Genomic DNA, 23,791 nt, shown 5'->3' on the forward strand with positions numbered 1-23,791 from the left:
TTAGGTATCTAATTATCTAGTTGACTAGTTCATTTTGTTACATAATGTGCCCTATAGGCATTAGACAGAGGCGGATTTAAGGGGGGCAGGGGCCCCAGATCCCCCCTTTTTTGGGAAAAATTTGGTTGATTATATAGGCAGTCAGTGGGCCCCCACTTATGAAAATTTCTGGATCCGCCAGTGTTAGATCTATAAAGGAACATTTTTCCCAGTGCGTTATAATCTATATAATCTTGGTACTTTTCCTTCAAAATCATCTAGAATGTTCCCTACAATATAAGTCTGACTATTCTAACAATAGTGACTTTGATAACTGAATTCGACAATCATTGAGTATCTGGATGGGGTCTACAGCATAGAGAATAATGGATAAAAAGAGCAGATTAAATTAAGGCCAAAACATATAAAGAATAGAGAAAATCGCCAAAAAAAATAGAAAATAAAGGAGTGCTTAAATTTAGGAATAGAGAATAATGACATAAAGATTTAAAGAATACAAAATAGAAGGTTGAAGGACCCCCTTTCCAGACCCTCATCATTCAGGTCCGCCTTCCACTTAAATCTTGTTTTACATTTTGTTTCATTATGTATGACAGTTAATAATATGTAAAATTTGATTTAACTTAGCGAATGATCACATAAAAATTTCATCAAAACTTTCAAAAATAACATAAATTTATCATTTTCATGAACACCATGACCTTAACCTTTCACCTTACGAATTTACCAAATGACCTAAACTTCAATGTTGGCCTGCACATCACTTAGGGGTACTGTAAACCATATACAGATTTTCATTTCATATAGTTTAGGCCAAAAAACGGGAGAAAAAGTGTTTTTTTTTCAAAAATTATCTTTATTGGTTGCCATGGTTTCACACTTTTGGTGATCTATCTCTCTTAGAAGGTCGGTGACCCCCACTTTTTTTTTGCTTTTTCTGAACTTCACTTCCAACTCTCTTAGAATGGAAAGTATAATAGAAATCTGTAATTTTGATTTAACTTAGCGAATGATCTCATAAAAATTCATCAAAACTTTCAAAAATAACATAAATTTATCATGTTCATGAACACCATAACCTTAACCTATGACCTTACGAATTTACCAAAATGACCTAAAATTCAATGTTGGCCTGCATATCACTTAGGGGTACTGTTAACCATAACCAGATTTTCATTTCATATAGTTTATGCCAACATACGGGAGAAAAAGTTGATTTTTTTTCAAAAATAACCTTTTTTGGTTGCCATGGTTTCACACTTTTGGTGGTCTACCTCTCTTAAAAGGTCGGTGACCCCCACTTTTTTTTTGCTTTTTCTGAACTTCACTACCAACTCTCTTAGAATGGAAAGTATAATAGAAATCTGTAATTTTGTTCTCTCAGTAGGTTAAGATAAAGGCAACGCAGGTGCAATTTTCCCTATTAGTCTTTGTAAAAATTGTACGATTTATGAGGGGAAAACCTATTTTTTTAACAGTCTGTAACTTGCTTAGATGGTCGGTGACCCCCTATTTTTTTTGCATTTTTTTAATCCATATGTTAAGAGGTTTCAATCAACAAATTATAAGGAAAAACTGTAATTTAAATTTTATACCCTCGAGCCTCCTTAACACATCAATAAATAGTCTTAGTTTTGCTGATGATCTTTTAATATTATCAGAATCACAAAACGGTTAACAATCTGCTTTGAATAAACTGGAAAAATATTGCTACAAATGGCAACTGACTGTAAATACAAATAAAACAAAAATATGATTTTTCATTCTAGAGATTCTTTTGAGTCAAAATTTTTTTATAAACAAAATCAGTTAACTGAAGTTAAAGAGTATAATTTTCTTGGGAACGTTATTGATGATAAAGGAAAATTTAAGAGATCTACACATGAACTATCCAAGAAAGCGCTTAAAGCGTTATTTTCATTAAAAAAATATATGTCTAATTTTCATCATGTCCCTGTTGATTTATCATGTAAATTATTTGATTCACTAATTAAACCGATAATTTTATATAATAGCGAGATCTGGTTTATGGAAGATTATTACTCAATTTTTAGAGCCATAAATAGAGCCACTTTGCATGGAACTAACTGTGATATTTTATCATTGACAGATAGATTCAGCTTTGAGAAAGTGCATCATAAATTTTGTAAAACTGTTCTTGGAATTAAAAAAAACTCATGTAATATAGCTGCAAAGTCTGAGTTAGGACGATTTCCGCTTGACTCCTTTATTAAAACTCAAGTTTTATTATATTTTTGTAGAATAAACTGCCATGAAATAAACCCTCTTGTTAAAGAAGCTTTTGCAGTAAATAAGTCTATGTCTGAAGATGGAATATATACTTGGTATACTTTTGCCAAGAATATTTTTAAAAAATTTAATATTGATGAAGAAGAATATGAAGATTTTGATAAACCTTTTAAACTTATAAAAAATTCACTCAAAAAAACTTTTAAACATATTGTGAAGGAAAAGTATAATAACATCACTTTTTAAAAACTTTCAAATATTGATAACAGTTCAAAACTTTATCTTTATAGTAAACTTAAAAATGAAATTAAATTGGAGGACTACTTGCACAATCTAAACAATTTTAATAGTCGTCAACTTTTAACAAAATTACGTGTAAGTGATCATAATTTGGAAATTGAATTAGGACGTTATAAAAAAATTCAAAGAGAACACAGACTGTGCAAAGTTTGTAAAATTTTAGATGATGAGGAACACTTTTTCCTTCATTGCCAAATTAACAGTAATGTAAGACATTCCCTTATAAATGCAATTAAAACCCATTATCCTAATTTTAACCAGCTTGACTCAAACTCTAAACTTAAAACTATTCTAGATCCCAATAAAGATATTTTGTCTAGTGTTGTAGACTATATAAAGCAATCTATGGAATTGCGAAAATAAGGTCCACATTGGTCAATTATTATATATATATATATTATTAATATCAACTTGACTTGTTTAAAACATTTATCATGTATTATGTTTCTTGTCACTTGTGTATACAATGTACTATGTTTGAATTTTAACCCGCCAGGGTTTCATGTTTTGCAATAAAGTTATTATATATAATAATATACCTGAATAAATATCTTGGGACCAGTTAATTAGTTTATAATTTAAAACAATATTTGGCCTGACTTTGAATTAGTCCCGGTTTATTTTTTAATCAAATGCGGGACAAGCACGAGAAAATAAGAGTACCGACACGAAACACGGAAAATAATTATGGGAAAACACGAAGCACGCACATTGAACCAAACACGAGAAAACGAGAAATAAAACGTCGAAATACGGAAACACGTGAAATAAAAAGGCCGAAAACGCTGCACGAAAATAACCCTTTACCACCCTCTAAATAGGCCATACTAGATGTCGGCACCTCATATCAGAACTTAAGTAGATGGTCAATTTCGTTTGCAAGGTTAAAGAAATCTTCAACTTGCTCTAATTTGCCTGTGAAGACCATAAAACCGTCATCCCTATTGACAGTGTAATTTGATGTTTTCTCTCCATTGGAACTTATCTAAGATTTTAATGAATAGGGCAGACATATGCAGATCTGTGCATGTTAGTGACAATGGGCGCTCCTATAATGTGTTTGTATAACAGTCCATTAAACTCAAATTCATTGTTTCTAAGAATTAATTTAACAAATGCAGTTAAATCTATTTTGTTGTGAATCTTTAAAGTATATTCTCCTGTGTGTCAATAAATTTTAATGCGTCGATAACAGTTTCTTCTAAATTATCAATGATCATATTTGTGTACATTGACGTACATCATAGGCAATACGAATGCATACTTTTTTTTACCTCGTGTGACTCTATTTTATTAATGATTTTTTGTATCTTGAATGTAATAGTTATGCCTCTTCAATAATTGGATGTTGGACGTGTACTAATTGATAATTTAGTCTTAGATGCATGACTTTTTTAATTAGTTGTTAGTGGCTTTGAACTAGCTGTCAGTAACTGCGAGTACTCTCAGATCTGTACTTAGTGTCTATTTGTTGTTGGGATATACAAGTACCCGGCCACGTCCACTCTGTGTAGTATTTCTGTTTGTATCCATCTGATGAGTTAAGCCTTTTTCAACTGCTTTTTATAGTTCGTTCTTATGTTGTACTGTTACACCACTGTCCCAGGTCAGGGGGAGGGTTGGGATCCCGCTAACATGTTTAACCCTGCCACATTCTGTATGTATGTGCCTGTCCAAAGTCAGGAGCCTGTAATTCAGTGGTTGTCGTTTGTTGATGTGTTACATATTTGTTTTTCGTTCATTTTTTGTACATAAATTAGGCCGTTAGTTTTCTCGTTTGAATTGTTTTACATTTGTCATTTCGGGGTCTTTTATAGCTGACTATGCGGTATGGGCTTTGCTCATTGTTGAAGGCCGTACGTTGACCTAAAGTTGTTAATTTCTTTGTCATTTGGTCTCTTGTGGAGTATTGTCTTATTGGCAATCATACCACATTCTTCTGACCAGTTCGCAACGCCTCATTACTTATTTCTAGATTAATTTTATGAATTTTTGGAAGAAAGTACATGTGTCCTCCATGTTTTGAATTATTATTATTCTTTAAGAAATTATACGTCTGGGAATCTTTTTTTTTTCTCTCCTTGCTTTATATTTAACACTTCTCTCAACATGCCAAAATTGTAATGATTTACAATAAAAATAAAATATTATCCTCCACACACATGGCCAAGATAACACTGATATATAATTTCTTATTCAGTTGAATTAATAATTAGAATAAAAAAGTTCTAAGGTTCACGTATTGTCTTTTTTTTTTTTTAAAAGCAACTTGTTTTAACTTCTCCGTTTCAAGACGGTGATTTTTTTGGAGGAATATAAACTCTGACTACCTTAGTTTATTTAAGTAGCTGGAAATGATCAATTTGATAAAGATAATTGATTGTGTCTTTAGTAAGTAATATCCCGAGGAAGGATTGCCTTGAAGTTACATCATGACCTTCCCTTTTCTTTATTTTGATTCTAATGCAAATGATTTTTATAAAAGTCCAAAGTTTTCAGTTTTCAGTTTCAATAAGAAAACCCTCAGTATATTAGATATTGTTTTCATTTCCTGATTTTTTTCAAATATAAAAATTGACAAATTCATGTAGAAATATGCACAAAATAAGATTATAAATGATAAAAATATCTTGTAATTTAACTTGAACCTTTGTGCACAAATGGTTCAGATCAACCTATTCCCAGTACTAATTTCCCCCGTTACTTGTACTGATGCTCCCAAAATTTGATGCAGTATATCCTTAAAAAATAAAGATTAAACCAGGAATATTTGCCAAATGTGTTAAAATATAAAACATGAGCATGTTCTATTAAAAATGAATGGTCAAAAGGAAAAACAGTCTTTCATTTTTTACTTAAATTCATAGTATCGCAAATGTTTTTACTTTACATGTTTGGCTTATCAAGTCATCAAATCATAAACGTCAGAATTATGACAAGAACTACATGTACAATTCAGAGTTGGAGAGGAGGGGAAGATCGAGGGATAAGCTGGTGGATTAATTAATAATTCAATATATATATGAGTGTTCCAATTCAGGGTCAAATGTTACAACCGAATGTTTATATGACTTAGCAATGCGAATGTCCTGACTATTTGAAATATTTAAAGTTTAGATCTGGAAAGTAAAATTAGTAACTACTGTGTCCTCAGTCTTATCTAAATAGTAAAAAAAAATTGCCATTTCCTTAACTATTCGTCCAGCTTATTCAAGTCATGGTCAACAACTGGTTTGATTGGCAGCGTATTAAGACCGAGCTGCTCGTCCAAACATCATCAGCAAAATGTCTACTAAGAAAACAATTTAATCAAATATGTCATTAGTTTATATATATATGAAATATTTTAGTCTAAGGTTCTTACTGATTCTTGAAGGACTTCAGCGGGAAAGTGACCAAATACAGATGGTTTATTTTTTTTATTTTCGCTCTTTTTGTCTCCTTTGTAGGTCACTCATAAACTATTTAACAAGTCACATCAAACTGCATATTCTTTCATTTCTTTTTTATATAGAAGAATCTTTATCCAACGTTATCAAATAACTTAGAAAAGTCACACAAAAATCACAAAAAAATCGAAGTAGCTAAATTTTAATTAAACTGTTGAGAGCCTGTGTCGCTCACCTGACTCAACTTGGGTTTTTGAAATCATAAAAAAAAAGATAAAAATCATAACAAATACTTAAATAATGTTTGAGGCCAGATTTGGTTGATATTGGCCCTGTAATTTAATAATTAATCCCGATGGCCATCTTGAAAAGTAAATCAGCAACAAAGAAGCAACACTTCATCAGCACCTCACAAGGAACATTTATGACATGTTTGGTTTTATTCTATTGAGTGGTTCTATAAAAGAAGACATTTGTATGTATTTCCCATAGGGTCCTATGTTAAACTAAGTCCCCTCTAGCGGCCATCTTGGATAAAGGATCAGCTATAAAGGAACAACACTTGGTCAGCACCATGTAAGGAACATTCATGCTATGTTTGGTTTTATTCCATTCAGTGGTGATCTAAAAGAAGACATTTGTATGTATTTCCCTTAGGGTCCTATGTTAAACTTAGTCCCCTGCTTGCAGCCATCTTGGATGATGGATCGGCTACAAAGTAACAACACTTGGTCAGCACCTAATAAGGAACATTCATGCTATGTTTGGTTTCATTCCATTCAGTGTTTCTTTAAAAGAAGACAATTGTATGTATTTCCCATAGGGTCGTATGTTTAACTAAGTCCCCCGATGGCGGCCATCTTGGATGATGGATCGGCTACAAAGTAACAACACTTGGTCAGCCCCTCACAAGGAACATTCATGCTATGTATGGTTTCATTCCATTCAGTGGTTCTTTAAAAGTAGACAATTGTATGTATTTCCCATAGGGTCCTATGTTTAACTAAGTCCCCCGATGGTGGCCATCTTGGATGATGGATCGGCTACAAAGTAACAACACTTGGTCAGCCCCTCACAAGGAACATTCATGCTATGTTTGGTTTCATTCCATTCAGTGGTTCTTTAAAAGATGACATTTGTATGTATTTCCCATAGGGTCCTTTGTTAAACTAAGCTCCCCGCTGGCGGCCATCTTGGGTGATGGATCGGCTACAAAAAATCGAAGTAGCTAAATTTTAATTAAACTGCTGAGAGCCTGTGTCGCTCACCTGACTCTTGGTCAGCACCTCATAAGGAACAGTCATACCATATTTGGTTCCATTTCATTCAGTGGTTCTCTAGAAGAAGTTCAAAATGTAAAAAGTTAACGACGGACGACGGACGACGGACGCCAAGTGATGAGAATAGCTCACCTGGCCCTTCCGGCCAGGTGAGCTAAAAAAGCAGTTACAAAAATGTATAAAACTAGAGGCTCTAAAGAGCCTGTGTCGCTCACCTTGGTCTATGTGCATATTAAACAAAGGACACAGATGGATTCATGACAAAATTGTGTTTTGGTGATGGTGATGTGTTTGTAGATCTTACTTTACTGAAACATTCTTGCTGCTTACAGTTATCTCCATCTATAATGAACTTGGCCCAGTAGTTTCAGTGGAAAATATTTTGTAAAAATTTACAAAAATTTACAAAATTTATGAAAATTGTTAAAAATTGACTATAAAGGGCAATAACTCCTTAAGGGGTCAACTGACCATTTTGGTCATGTTGACTTATTTGTAGGTCTTACTTTGCTGTACATTATTGCTGTTTACAGTGTATCTCTATCTATAATAATATTCAAGATAACCAAAAGCTGCAAAATTTTCTTAAAATTACCAATTCAGGGGCAGCAACCCAACAACGGGTTGCCTGATTGGTCTTAAAATTTCAGGGCAGATAGATTTTGATCTAATAAACAATTTTATCCGGTCAGAATTGCTTTAAATGCTTTGATTTTAGAGATATGGGCCAAAAACTGCATTTCACCCTATGTACTATTTTTAGCCATGTCGGCCATCTTGGTTCGCAAGCGGGGTCATCAGACACATTTTTTAAAATAGATACCCAAATGAAGATTGTGGACAAGTTTGGTTAAATTTGTCTCAGTAATTTCAGAGGAGAATATTTTTGTAAAAGATTACAAAAATTTACAAAAAATTGTTAAAAATTGACTATAAAGGGCAATTACTCTTTAAGGGGTCAACTGACCATTTTGGTCATGTTGACTTATTAGTAGATCTTACTTTGCTGAACATTATTGCTGTCTACAGCTTATCTCTATCTATAATAATATTCAAGATAATAAACAAAAACGGCAAAATTTCCTTAAAATTACTTGTTCAGGGGCAGCAACCCAACAATGGGTTGCCCGATTCATCTGAAAATTTCAGGGCAGATAGATCTTGACCTTATAAACAATTTTATCCCCATGTCAGATTTGCTCTAAATGCTTTGGTTTCAGATATATAAGCCAAAATCTACATTTTACCCCTATGTTCTATTTTTAGCTATGGCGGCCATCTTGGTTGGTTGGCCGGGTCAACGGACACATTTTTTAAACTAGATACCCCCAATGATGATATAGGCCAGGTTTGGTTAAATTTGGCCCAGTAGTTTCAGAGGAGAAGATTTTTGTAAAAGTTAACGACGACGGACGACGACGGACGACGGACACCAAGTGATGAGAAAATCTCACTTGGCCCTGTGGGCCAGGTGAGCCAAAAAAGCAGTTATGTACATTTCTATTAGTTGATGCACAGTTTTCCATTTTAGGCGGAATTTTGACGAACTTTCATAAAACGTTTGTTTCTTCTTTATTAAATAAAGTTATACTTTCTTATTAAATAACTCTCTCCATTACTTTATACCACCCAGCTTGTAACATATATCGGACATAAATCGGAAAGTAGATGCTGAATCCACCTTTTTTTCTAATCACTTGGCGTCCATCGTCCGTCGTCCGGCGTCGTCCGTCGTCGTCCGTCGTCGGCGTTAACTTTTTACATTTTGAACTTCTTCTAGAGAACCACTGAATGGAATGAAACCAAACACGGCATGAATGTTCCTTATGAGGTGCTGACCAAGTGTTGTTACTTTGTAGCCGATCCATCATCCAAGATGGCCGCCAGCGGGGGACTTAGTTTAACATAGGACCCTATGGGAAATGCATACAAATGACTTCTTTTAGAGAACCACTGAATGGAATGAAACCAAACATGGCATGAATGTTCCTTGTGAGGGGCTGACCAAGTGTTGTTACTTTGTAGCCGATCCATTATCCAAGATGGCCGCCAGCGGGGGACTTAGTTTAACATAGGACCCTACGGGAAATACATAAAAATGTCTTCTTTTAGAGAACCACTGAATGGAATGGAACCAAACATGGCATGAATGTTCCTTATGAGATGCTGACCAAGTGTTGTTACTTTGCAGTCGGTCCATCACCCAAGATGGCCGCCAGCGGGGGACTTAGTTTAACATAGGACCCTATGGGAAATACATACAAATGTCTTCTTTTAGAGAACCACTGAATGGAATGAAACCAAAAATGGCATGAATGTTCCTTATGAGGTTCTGACCAAATGTTGTTACTTTGTAGCCGATCAATCATTCAAGATGGCCGACAGCGGGGGACTTAGTTTAACATAGGACCCTATGGGAAATACATACAAATGTCTTCTTTTAGAGAACCACTGAATGGAATGAAACCAAACATGGCATGAATGTTCCTTATGAAGTGCTGACCAAGTGTTGTTACTTTGCAGTCGGTCCATCATCCAAGATGGCCGACAGCAGGGGGACTTAGTTTAACAAAGGACCTATGGGAAATACATACAAATGTCTTCTTTCAGAGAACCACTGAATGGAATGAAACCAAACATGGCATGAATCTTCCTTATGAGATGCTGACCAAGTGTTGTTACTTTGTAGCCGATCCATCATCCAAGATGGCCGCCAGCGGGGGGACTTAGTTTTAAATAGGACCCTTTGGGAAATACATAAAAATGTCTTCTTTTAGAGAACCAATAAATGGAATGGAACCAAACATGGCATGAATGTTCCTTATGAGATGTTGACCAAGTGTTGTTACTTTGCAGCCGATCCATCATCCAAGATGGCCGACAGCGGGGGACTTAGTTTAACATAGGACCCTATGGGAAATACATACAATTGTCTTCTTTTAGAGAACCACTGAATGGAATTGAACCAAACATGGCATGAATGTTCCTTATGAGTTGCTGACCAAGTGTTGTTACTTTGCAGTCGATCCATCATCCAAGATGGCCGCTAGGGGGGGGGCTTAGTTTAACATAGGACCCTATGGGAAATACATACAAATGTCTTCTTTTAGAGTACCACTGAATGGAATGAAACCATACATGGCATGAATGTTCCTTATGAAGTGCTGACCAAGTGTTGCTACTTTGTTGCCGATTTACTGTTCAAGATGGCCACCAGGATATTTTATTAAATAACGGGACCAATATTAATCAAAATTTGGCCTCAATCATTATTTGGGTATCTGTTATGATTTTTATCTATCTTTACATGATTTCTAAAACCAAAGTAGAGTCAGGTGAGCGACACAGGCTCTTGAGAGCCTCTAGTTTCCAATAACATTTGCAATAATACAATTATAACAAAAAATACATTCTTCAAGTTATTTATTAAAAAAATATTGAATTAATAGCATTAATAATTTAATTCAATAATATAGAAAATGTATCATAGATATCGTTTCATGTCTGTGGGAGAAATATGGAAGAGAACAGTTTTTCATTTCTAATTTGGATATAACACAAAATATATGTGCATGTTAGAAGATAACATTTCTCGTCTTCATTACACACGGTATCATCAATCGAATTATCATTTATACAGATTTGTAGTAATGGAATATATACAAGCACCTCTTTTTGATAAATGAGCATTTTCATGTTTTTTCACTAAGTTTTTGGAATTTAAAACATCGTCATATAATTATTTTATATTCAGATCCATGAAATCCAATACATTTTGTCATATTAAAAGTGTAAAATTAAATAAAACAAAAATTGTTGACGTACAATAAAGTGTGATCGATATGCTATATAGAATTGCCACGTGTTCAACACTAAAATCTTGTGTGCGTATGTCAATTAACAATTCTATAACTTGGGTGGGAGTGATTGACCAAAAAAGATATGTTAGAAGATAAAATTTCTCGTCTTCATTACACACGGTATCATCAATCGAATTATCATTTATACAGATTTGTAGTAGTGGAATATATACAAGTACCTCTATTTGATAAATGAGCATTTTCATTTTTTTTTCACTAAGTTTTTGGAATTTAAAACATCGTCATATAATTATTTTATATTCAGATCCATGAAATCCAATACATTTTGTCATATTGAAAGTGTAAAATTAAATAAAACAAAAATTGTTGACGTGCAATAAAGTGCTATATAGAATTGCCACGTGTTCAACACTAAAATCTTGTGTGCGTATGTCAGTTAACAATTCTATAACTTGGGTGGGAGTGATTGACCAAAAATAGATATATGGGAGGCGTAAGCAATCCACATTACGTTTTAACAGGCTAAGCGATAAACTTTGTCCATCAATCACTTACTCATTTAAGATAATAATTTATTTGTGCATAGACGATAAATTAGAATTGATGAAGCAATAAAAATAGCGGTTACCCAATAAAAATAGCGATTACATACACAAGAATTGCGGACAGCTCAGCTGGATGGCTTTATCAGCTACCACACAGAGAACCGTAATCATTGAAATTTTTTTAACGTTATTGTCTATGGGGAATTATGACCACTAGCCAAATAAACGAATACTATGTCTATTTTATAAATCTCATATAAAATTAATAAATTATAGAGATCTCACAATTTTTTTAGCTTTGAAATGGTGTAATAAAATCACTTTATCTTGATATTTACTGTTGTCCCTATCATGTTGAACGTCGGGTTCTCTTTTGGTTGAGATATGTTAAATTACGAGGTATACATATTTTATAAAAAATCATATAAAATTCATTTTTTATTGTAAATCAAATTAACAAATTATACAGTATTGGCAAATAATTTTCCTATCAAATGGTATAAGAATAGTCATTTTAAAATAATGTTTACTGTTGTCCCTAAGCATTTGAAAGTGAAACTTCATTATTTATGATTACGATGTATATTCATTCAACTAAGATTGACCGTATTCAAAGACAAATTGGTCTTGTTATTTAGTTGAATTCTCATTTTTATGATGTGAACTTCTTTTCTAATTACATCCATCATTTTAAATATCTAGTTAGGTTTTAAACAATATATTAATTTCTATTATACCAAAGAGTTCTTTAAACATCAAAATTTTAAAAGTAGTGTGGTTTTGTTGACATCTTGAAGAAAAATCTGCAAAAAGTGTTTTTTTTTTCTTTTTTTTTAAGGCTCTGTCTAATTAATCTTATTTTGATTTGAGTAATTATATTATTATTATCAAATATTTGAATACACAATTGCATGATTGTATTATTGAAAAATAAATGTGGATAGTGTCCACATGTGGACACAGATGATGCCCCCGCTTGCATATCATATAGTTATAAAGGGACATAACTGAAGAACAGTAAAAGTGACGCTACCCAAATTTGAACTTGATCTGACTTTTGTGTGTAAGTCTCATAACATTTGGTTGAGGCTAACTTAAGTAGAGAACAGAAACTAAAAATTTAGCAATTTTTCTATTTATAAAGGGGCATAACTCAATAATAATGGTTAAAGTGACACTACCCAAATTCAACTTGATCTGTGTTTTATCAGTGGAAGTCAAAATTAAACATTGCAATGTATAAAGCATTGTTTGTAGTTGATTCAACTATAATCATGGACAAAGGTAGATAACTCTAATTCTAAAAATAACTTGATATTTAGAAGAAAATAAACATTTTGCAATTTTTTCCATTTATAAAGGGGCATAACTCTAGAACGGTTGAAGTGACGCCACCAATATTCAAACTTGATCTGTGTTTTGTGGTAATAAGCATTGTGTATAAGTTTCATAACATTTGGTTGAGGCAAACTTAACTTAGAGAACAGAAACTAAAAATTTTGCAATTTTTCCATTTATAAAGGGGCATAACTCTAGGACGGTTAAAGTGACGCCACCAAAATTCAAACTTGATCTGTGTTTTGTGATAATAAGCATTGTATATAAGTTTCATAACATTTGGTTGAGGCAAACTTAAGTTAGAGGACGGAAACTAAAAATTTTGCAATTTTTACATTTATAAAGGGGCATAACTCTAGAACGGTTAAAGTGACACCACCAAAATTCAAACTAGATCTGTGTTTTGTGGTAATAAGCCTTGTGTATAAGTTTCATAACATTTGGTTGAGGCAAACTTAAGTTAGAGGACGGAAACTAAAAATTTTGCAATTTTTCCATTTATAAAGGGACATAACTCTAAAACAGTTAAAGTGACGCCACCAAAATTCAAACTTGATCTGTGTTTTGTGGTAATAAGCCTTGTGTATAAGTTTCATAACATTTGGTTGAGGCAAACTTAAGTTAGAGAACGGAAACTAAAAATTTAGCAATTTTTCCATTTATAAAGGGGCATAACTCTTGAACGGTTAAAGTGACGCCACCAAAATTCAAACTTGATCTGTGTTTTGTGGTAATAAGCATTGTGTATAAGTTTCATAACATTTGGTTGAGGCAAACTCAAGTTAGAGGACGGAAACCAATTTTGGGACGTACGGACGGACGTACGTACGTACATACGTACGTACAGACGGACAAGGGTAAAACTTAATGCCCCCTCCGCTACGGCGGGGGCATAAAAATGTCTACGAAATCTGAAAAACTAAATTGAAATAGAAAAGATGACAACGTGTAACTTTTAATGTTATTCAAAACATACAAAATTTTATACAAGTTTTGTATAATGAAAAGGTAAAGGGAATTATATTATTCTTATCATTATAAGAAATGATCAAAGAAGTAAATGCAAGTATTTTGAATGTATACAGTAAGATATCATAGCATCAAAATCATTGTTAGGATATGCTATCTTTATGTTCTCCTTCATACATTAATCTTATTGTTTAGTACAAGGATTTGTATAGTACTATACATCCTTGTTTAGTATATTCACAAAATGTCGTTTAGTAATACAAATGACGAAAAACATCGAAGTCCTTTTTAAGAAAAGCTCCATAATTATCGATCTCAGCTAACATATAAACACGAATGTGTCAATATTTACATAGTATATTGTATAAGCGTCCCATGGTGCCACGGCAAATCCTTTCCGGTGCTGTATCACTATTCAATACCATATGTTACTATTTTATCTTATCATTGAAGTATTATATTGAAAATATAGTAGTCCATGCACAAGAGCTTGTTGGGAGACCCCCTTTTTTTATTTTTTAATATCATAAATTACCCTATAGGCATAACGTCAAAGTGACATCTATTGGCGGGATGTTCGTTGGAGTTATCTATTCTTATCTACTGGACACCAGACGATGAGAACAAGATGGGAACCAGAATAGAAAAGTAACACGAGTTATCTCGCTTTGAAATGTCCGTAATTCTTGTACATGACCGATAAAATTAGCGGTTAACCGGCATATTTATAGCGGTTAACCGACATAAAAGTAGCGGTTAACCGATAAAAATAGCGGTTAACCGATAAAAATAGCGGTTAACCGATAAAAGTAGCGGTTAATCGATGAAAATACCTTTTGAACCAAATGGTACACCATAAGGGAGGGATAAGTTTAAAGAGTACAATGAATATTTCGAGATCCCCATTCGATCTGTTTAATTGATCAATTTCTTTTTTAATGTGACAAGTGAACAAGAAGTTGAGAACTGAAATTACACACGGAGTGCTAAAATCTTTTCATTGTCCCTACTTATCCTCCTTAACACCAACTTGAAAGTATTTTCCGCTACCTATGGGTCAACATTAACTTTAATTTGACCAGTTCACAATGCGACATCAAAGTGTCTACTACAAGGATATGCATACCTCAAAAAGGACACTCTAAATATTTTGAAATGAAATTACTTTCATAGCGAGACGATCGAAGCTTCCATAGAGACAGCAGAGGAACTTACTACAGACTACAAAATATAGAAAACTAGAGACTGACCATGAGCAACTTAAACCAATATACCTGGTAATCTCTATAGTGCTCTACATCTGACACCTGTCGTTTTGGTCATGTTGGTACAAATTTAATAATAAATATAATTTGGCAGGTCACATTCGAGGAAAAGAGCAGCACAATACTCTAAGCGGAATAACTCTGGCTTGGAATTTAGATCAATAAGCTAGTAAGTAGTTGAACATGAAATTTTAATACAAAATGAATGGTTTGATGCGTTGAATAAGTTCGAGTATATTGTTTTTTTTTATTCACTTGCAGGAGCAACCAGGTTCACATTTACACGTTGAAGTACATCCTCCTGCACACGCACAGCTACCTGAAAGTAAGAACACAGTTTTCATCAATATGACAGTTTTATTCAATTTTATTATTTAATTGACACTTCAACAACAGGGACATTTTCTTTTCTATCCTAATATATATGTAATATTAGATCATTGTCAGAAAAATATCAACTTTTTTTTACTTGGAAACTTCTACAGTTTTGTGCTGAATGCAAAAAAAAAAATTCTGACATTGCCCTAATATTGGTTTGAAAATCTAGTACAGAGAGTTATGTAAATTTTTACACAAAAAAAAATAAAACGTATATTTAATTCCTTATTAACGAACACCAAATGGTGAAGAATAGTGACGTGGCATAAAATCCACATTGCACGAAATATCTTTCTGATACTATATTCAGTAGATAAATACAACATGAAGTGTTCTATCTGCAGTATAAAAATCCATACACACAATGGTGTTCACATTAATGATTTAGTTTTTGAAAGCTTAAGCTGTCTTCGCATTTAACCACAGCCCTACCCCCTCCCTCCTCACCCCTTGTTAAACTGCTGTTAGGCCTGTAAAAATTATATATACAGGCCAATAGAATCTAAGTAAAATTTTCACAAAATTCAGCTTCGGGCCTGTAGATTAATAAGTTTATTGTGAAATTTCAGGGCATTTTAAATTTATATCTTAATAAAATGCTCCGCTTGGCGCAGCTTGATACGACCGCAGAGGTCGAACCCTGAACAGTTGGGGCAAGTATGGACACAACATTCAAGCTTGATACAGCTCTGAATTTGGATTGTGATTAAATATTTGACACAGTATAGGTTTCTGACACAGAATGAATGTGGTCTAAGAACTTGAAAAATTTTAATTTACCTGTTATGGTCCAATATCCAAAATCAAAATACATACACGGTTAGATTCAGCATATCAAAGAACCCCAAGAATTCAATTTTTGTTAAAATCAAACTAAGTTTAATTTTTGACCCTTTGGACCTTAATGTAGACCAATTTGAAAACGGGACCAAAAATTAAGAATCTATATACACGGTTAGATTCAGCATATCAAAGAACCCCAATACTAATTTCTATTTTTGATGAAATCAAACCATATCATTATTATTTGCTTTTATATATAAATCAAAAATAACCAACTTAAAATGAAAAATTTTAAAGAAAAAAAAAGGAACTCCCCCCCCCCCATTTTTTTAAACCCCCTTAAGATTCATCACCCCCAAACTCAATCCCAGCCTTCCCTTCGTTGTATGGTACCTTGCAGTACAATTTCAGAGAGATCCATACCCTTACACACAAGTTATTGTCATAAAACTAGAAAAATGCTTGTATTTTGCCCCTTTTTTGGCCCTTAATTCCTAAAATTTTGAGGCAATTACCCCTAAAATTAATCCCAGCCTTCCCTTATGGTACAATGTCAGAGAGATCCACACACTAACACACAAGTTATTGTCTGGAAGTTACAAAAATGCTTATTTTTGGCCCCTAATTCCTCAACTGTTGGTACCATAACCCCAAAATCAATCCCAATCTTCCTTTTGTGGTATTGAACCTTATGGTAACATTTCATAGAGATCCATTAACTTAAACTAAAGTTATTGTGCGAAAACCAATGTGTCTTCGGACGACGACGACGACGACAACGTCATACCAATATATCGTATAATTACTTGAATAATGACTGATATTTTTTAGAAAAAAAATGAAAAATTTAGCAATTTTTCCATTTGTAAAGGGGCATCACTCTAGAACACTAAAAGTGACGCCACCAAAATTCAAACTAGATCTGTGTTTTGTGGTAACAAGCATTGTGTATAAGTTTGATAATATTTGGTTGAGGCAAACTATAGTTAGAGAACGGAAAACAATTTGGGACGTACGGACAGACGTACGTACGTACGGACAAGGGTAAAACTAAATGCCCCCTCCGCTTTGGCGGGGGCATAAAAACAAACAATTTCATACACTCCTCAAAATCACTCGCCCACATATCAAACACTTTACATGTAATTACCAAAGGTGTTTACCATGCCAATTTTATATAAACTTTATTGTTTATCAGTAAATTTAATAAAATTGAGAATGGAAATGGGGAATGTGTCAAAGAGACAACAACCCGACCATAGAACCGACAACAGCAGAAGGTCACCAACAGGTCTTCAATGCAGCGAGAAATTCCCGCACCCGGAGGCGTCCTTCAGCTGACCCCTAAACAAATATATACTAGTTCAGTGATAATGAACGCCATACTAAACTCCAAATTGTACACAAGAAACTAAAATTAAAAATAATACAAGACTAACAAAGGCTAGAAGCTCCTGACTTGGGACAGGCGCAAAAATGCGGCGGGGTTAAACATGTTTATGAGATCTCAACCCTCCCCCTATACCTCTAGCCAATGTAGAAAAGTAAACGCATAACAATACGCACATTAAAATTCAGTTCAAGAGAAGTCCGAGTCTGATGTCAGAAGATGTAACCAAAGAAAATAAACAAAATGACAATAGTATAGTTTTACATGCAATATTTTTAAAACCTGTTAGTTTTAGGATTTTAAAACATGGGCTTTCATATTTTATTGTTAATACTTATATATGTGAATGCATATATGTTGTTAAACGCTTAGGGTAATTTTAATATTATACAATACGCTGTTATAAATACTGTATAATAACAATAATAATAATTTTACAATTGTTTGAACAGATGACTATCCCTTTTACTACCAATATAAAATTAAACCATATATAAAATTAAAACCATATGTGTGTCTACAATAAAATGAAGGCAAACATACCTGAACACTTGCAAGCTACTTTACAACCGGAACATTTACAGTCACCACATCGACAACCCTCACCGCTGCACCCAGTGGCACAGATACAAACATTTGCTGCAAAAAATATATAAATATAAGTCCTGATACAGTACATTTCGATATGTCTAATAGTCATAAAAAATACACTACGTCAAATTTAGTATTTTGTTATATTAATTAAAAGATAAATTATATCAGCTGCATCGACGAAGGAATTATCAATCATTATCTGGCGTAACATCGTAATTCACACCATTTCCAGTTTTCAATTGTCGGTATAAATCAATATTAAAAGTCATTTAAGCAAAATCCAGTTAAGTTTTAAATTTTCTTAAACATAAAATGCATTTGAATTTTATTTATCTAGGGCATGCTTTGTCTCAAAAATTTTCCAAATGCACATGTTTGTCTGTGCTCAGATAATTTTGAGGTGAATACACAGCCATTTTAGCCAAAGGGTCCACATGAACCTTAACATCGGTCATTAAAAAAAGCATATTCTTTCTAGTTACGTGTCAAAAAGAACATTATCGTTATCTTTATTTCTCAACAAACCAAATTACATTGGTATAGAGATACACACAATAAATATTACATAATGTATATGTACAGACATACAAAAATTATACGGAAGCAAGAGGGAGGCATATATCATATATTACGGTATACATATTAAACTAAATGATATCAAGTACATGAATTACCCAGGAGAGCCTAAATGCATATTTATTAGTCTTATAAATTTGCACAAGTTGTTAAGATCAGAAAGATTTTTACTATTCATCAGTTCATTAAATTTCAATGAATTTGGTTGATTTTCTATATCTTTTTCTCAAAAACTGTTTACGACCATTATTGAATACAGAACACATAAAAATATAATGAAATTCATCTCCGATGTCGCCAAAATTACAAAGTAAGCATTTTCTATTTTCTCTTGCAACATTTTGCCATCTACCAGTCTCAATAAGAAATCTATGATTTCCTGTTCTCAATCTACATAATGTAATAATATTTCTATCATCTAAATTTTTAAAATAATATTCAAATTCACAGTTTTCTTTATACATACGATAGTTTATAGCTTTTGGCGATGCTTGAGCTATGTACATTTATATAAACTGCCTTGTTATAAATATAATTTAGGGAATAGAAGTAATGTTAATATGTTCAGAAAAGATTTCATTATTATTTAAATCAATAATAATAGTTTAAACATTTATTACAACAAGTGTAATTTGACATTCTGCTGGAGTTTAAAATAAAGTAACATTTTTGAAAGGTCCTCTTCTAAATTACTGTAAGCTATCATGTTGCATATCATAATGGTGTAGATTAGACAGTTAGAAGTTTAACTTTCAAAATAACAAGCAATGATTTGTAAAATGGGGGAGCTGAAGGCAGTTATTATAGTGAATCTCGTTGTTAAGTTATAACGTGTAAATCGAATTCTATCTTATCGTATTTATATTATCTCACTAGAAAATGAACACTGAATTAAAGTCTAGTAAATCGTTAAATGATACACATAAACTATTCAGCATAAAATATACATTTTTTTAAACATGTACTTACTTTCGCTGCAGTTACAAGGTCCTGGCATTTTTAATTCGTCGTAGTATGTCCTCAGAGTATGTCTAATAAGTTCAATATTCGCGCTTTCGTATTTATATATCGATTCAAAATTATGTGATCCGTGCGCAAAACATGTGTTTGTTGATTGGTTCGTGTGAAAATCCGTGTGCAAATCTGAAGTTCGACATAATATGTTGCGTCATAATAGAGATGACCAGGTCACAGGGGCGGATCCAGCCATTTTTAAAAGGGGGGTTCCCAACCCAGGATAAAGGGGGGTTCCCAACCCAGGATAAAGGGGGGTTCCAACTATATGTCCCCATTCAAATGCATTGATCGTCAAGAAAAAGGGAACCCTACCCCACCCCGTCAAGGGTGACTGGGGAATAGAAATATAGTCTACAGGTCTTCTTCCAATCCGCAGTAAAACCTTTTCCAAAGTGGGCGTCCGTTTGGCAATGCAGGATGTACAAGTACGCAGCTACGTTCGGACAGAATGGGGACGTTAAATCCGATGCCACGTGTAGAGAAATTGTCAAACCGTTACAACAATTATGTGAGGGATCCGTATACGTAGGTGGCCTTTTGCAAGGATAAATTTCTGTCCCTATCCAATATACCCTCGTTTTGCAATGGCAATCTAAACTTACCCAACCTACGGGCTCTATTACATTGTATTTATTGTTAATTTGTTCTCGTCCTAAACATGTATGAACTATTTGCCACTGTACGTTTAGCAACCAACAATAGATCAATCAATCATTCAAGTTTCAAACAAACAAATCTATCAGTTAACAAAACATTCAAGTTTCAAACAAACAAATCTATCAGTTAACAAAAAAAAAGGAAAAAAAAAGATAAAGTATTTTTTACCAGTTAAAAATAATGATTTCGGTTTTTTTTTTTATTTATCATATTTGTCAACCTCTGCGGATGGCAAACTTATTAGTTGTAAAAAAAAACACTAGACATAAGAGTAAATAACTTTTTTTAAAGGGGATTTAAATTGACGCACACGAAGACAACTTTAAAGCTTTACAACTATATAAATTTTGATCCTATCCAGTATGCACATACTCATATTATATGTTGTTTTGTTGGTTTTTTTGCGATTGTTGAAATACGTTTCAATTATTTAAGTATTTCATGTTTCATTGACTTCACAAAATACACAGAAGGCAAATGATATGATCGATGATAAATATTTTTAGATGATGGTACGTCAACCTTTTTTTTTCGGAATGTTGATATATTTTTTTTCCCGTTTTGCTAAGCTTACGTGGGAAAATAGAGTATTTGAGTCCTCATAATAATAAACCTATAGGTCTTTTTTTATTAACTTTTAGAATGTAGAAACGATTTCGACTAGTTATATACTTATTGATATAGTGTAGAAAAATGTTGACATGAAATCACTGGCAAATAAGTTATTTTGTACTTAACATAAACTTAAGCTTTGTCCCAAAATTTCCACATGAGTATAGAACAAGCCATAGTAGTTAGAAACATGTCACAAAAATTAGTTGCCGTAAGTATATGTTTAAATCACAATTTCAAAATGATATTCTCCTTATATTATCAGATTTTACCATAATGTGATACCCAACAAGGTGAAACGTACTTAAGATCGATCTGTACGAATGAGTAGGATGATCTGGTCCCACTTTCCTAGAGTTATACACTGAAAATTTAAATTAGTCACTATGACTATTCAGTTAGTCTAATATTAGCCGAAAGGTAGTCAACAGCATATATGACTACTAATCTAGTCATTGTGACTACCTGCACGGTCAATTTGACTATGTTAGTGGTCACAGCACCACGTGGTGTAGAGTATCGGTTTTCACGCGCACTCTTTCGCGTTCCCTTTGTTCCCAAGATTATTTTGTCAATTAAACCAATTGTTTAAAGTAAGTATCATGTATATATGTTTTAATTCTAACTTACAAAAATTAAATTTAAGAAAAAGAAGTGGAACGAATGTAATATCGGCACATGTTGACATAATGACAATAAAAAAGGGGGAGATATGTATACGGGATATCAATTTTGATACACATTCAACGTATTGTCGATTGAAAAGGGTATTTAGCGATATTTTTTTTATCTGACCAAAAACTGTTAAAAATAAACACTGCAATCGATATTCACAACAATAAATTAAAAAAAAAAACCTATGGGGGGCTGTCAAGATCCTGGTGCTTACATTACAATGATGTGATATAGGATGGGTGGCTGTCAAGATCCTGGTGCTTACATTACAATGTTGTGTTATAAGATGGGTGGCTGTCAAGACCCTGGTGCTTACATCACAATGTTGTGGTATAAGATGGGTGGCTGTCAAGATCCCGGTGCTTACATTACAATGTTGTGGTATAAGATGGGTGGCTGTCAAGATCCTGGTGCTTACATTACAATGTTGTGGTATAAGATTGGTGGCTGTCAAGATCCTGGTGCTTACATTACAATGTTGTGATATAGGATGGGTGGCTGTCAAGATCCCGGTGCTTACATTACAAAATAATGGTATAAGATGAGTGACTACATCACTAGATCAAAGATTTTAAAATTTGTATTTTTCTTTTAACTTTTAACATGACTGATATATACTTGTTTATTGTTATATTTTAGCTTCTAAAATGATATAATTATATTTTTCAGCAAATGAAGACATTGCTATTTGTATGAGCACAGCTGAGAGATTTTTGACCAGAGAGAATATTACACTGACACATGCAGAGTTGATACCGACAAAATATCTTAAATCAACACTTCAAATTTTGACATACTGAAAATGTATAAAATATATATTTAAGTTGGGATATCATAATGTATGTAACAATGAGTTTATAATAAATACATTTTCTTTATTTGATTTTTAGACTTTTAATATATGTCACTGAGTAATGGTAACACATGGAAACTTAAGATATAGGAAGGTTTTGAACATTGAGCACTTTGTGGTCCTATACTGTTGTCATTGTTAGTATTGCTGCTGTGGTATTTTTATGATATTATATTCCAGATGCATTTGTCAATCCTATGGAAGAGAAACAACATACAGCAGAATAACAGAAGAAATGAATCACAAAAGTACAGAACGGATAGAAACACACACAAAGTAAAATGGTAGAACAAAAAACACAACACAAATTAAAATAACAGTCTAACAGTCGTGACTATTCACAGTAATCATGTCGACTAACCAACATGGTCACTTTCGACCATTTCAATAAGTCATATGGACTGCATTCAATTGTCAAACTGACAAATGTGCATAGTCAATTGAACCATCCAATTCGTCATAACGAGTATAACATATAGTCATTTTGACTCCCTAACATAGTCATAATTACCACCCTACTCAGTCAAATGTGACTAACCATCTAGTCAAACGACTAAGAGCATAGTCAAAATGATTAAAGTGCATTGTCATCTAGAGGACAGTCAAAATGACCAATTAAATTGGTCAAATTGACTAATTTAGGTTTTCAGTGTATCCATTTTTTCTCAGAAAGTTGGACCCTAAACAGTATGCAACTCATATGACGTGGTCTGTTTGGATAAATTGAACGTTTATACACGAGTCTGTTGTTTTCGGTCAGTAAACTCGTTGATTTACGTATAAATTTGCAATCAGAAAATGTAAGGAGCATCAAGAGTTGCAACTCCAATTTGATTATCAAAATATCAATATACTTAACTTCAATATCTTTTGAAGTATCAACTTTTTATCAAAAAATATTCGTAAAAAAACTCTTTTGGCTACACATTTTTTCAAAATTTGGGCAGAGGTTCTCTGTATCCAGCCTAATTCGACTGGTCTGGTGGCATAAGCCAACTAAAATTAGTAAAAAAAAAACACATTTGAAATTGATCATCAATCATATCAATATAAAAAGCTTCAATATCTATGCTATCACCCTTGTATTAACTCCGTAACT

General features: G+C 33.1%; 1 protein-coding gene across 1 annotated transcript; it reads right to left on the reverse strand.

The window, feature by feature from the left end:
• Window positions 1–15,331: 15,331 nt before the first annotated feature.
• LOC127701425 (metallothionein 10-IV-like) lies at window positions 15,332–19,987 on the reverse strand. The gene is made up of 3 exons (XM_052205304.1): window positions 19,848–19,987; window positions 18,252–18,347; window positions 15,332–15,476 (listed from the first exon to the last, which is right to left on the reverse strand). Exons 1-3 carry the CDS (start codon window positions 19,873–19,875, stop codon window positions 15,409–15,411), a joined length of 192 nt encoding a protein of 63 aa, XP_052061264.1. The 5' UTR covers window positions 19,876–19,987; the 3' UTR covers window positions 15,332–15,408.
• Window positions 19,988–23,791: the final 3,804 nt, after the last annotated feature.

This window comes from Mytilus californianus, unplaced genomic scaffold (assembly GCF_021869535.1).
Source record: "Mytilus californianus isolate M0D057914Y unplaced genomic scaffold, xbMytCali1.0.p SCAF_1, whole genome shotgun sequence".
NCBI lineage: Eukaryota > Metazoa > Mollusca > Bivalvia > Mytilida > Mytilidae > Mytilus > Mytilus californianus.

Bases quoted from the DNA above. Each gene is read 5' to 3' on its own strand.
- LOC127701425 (XM_052205304.1), bottom strand. From the start codon at position 19,875: ATGCCAGGACCTTGTAACTGCAGCGAAA. The intron at 18,348-19,847 runs GTAAGTACATGT...TATTTTTTGCAG, and splicing joins ACCTTGTAACTGCAGCGAAA to CAAATGTTTGTATCTGTGCC. The intron at 15,477-18,251 runs GTATGTTTGCCT...TCTTACTTTCAG, and splicing joins AGTAGCTTGCAAGTGTTCAG to GTAGCTGTGCGTGTGCAGGA.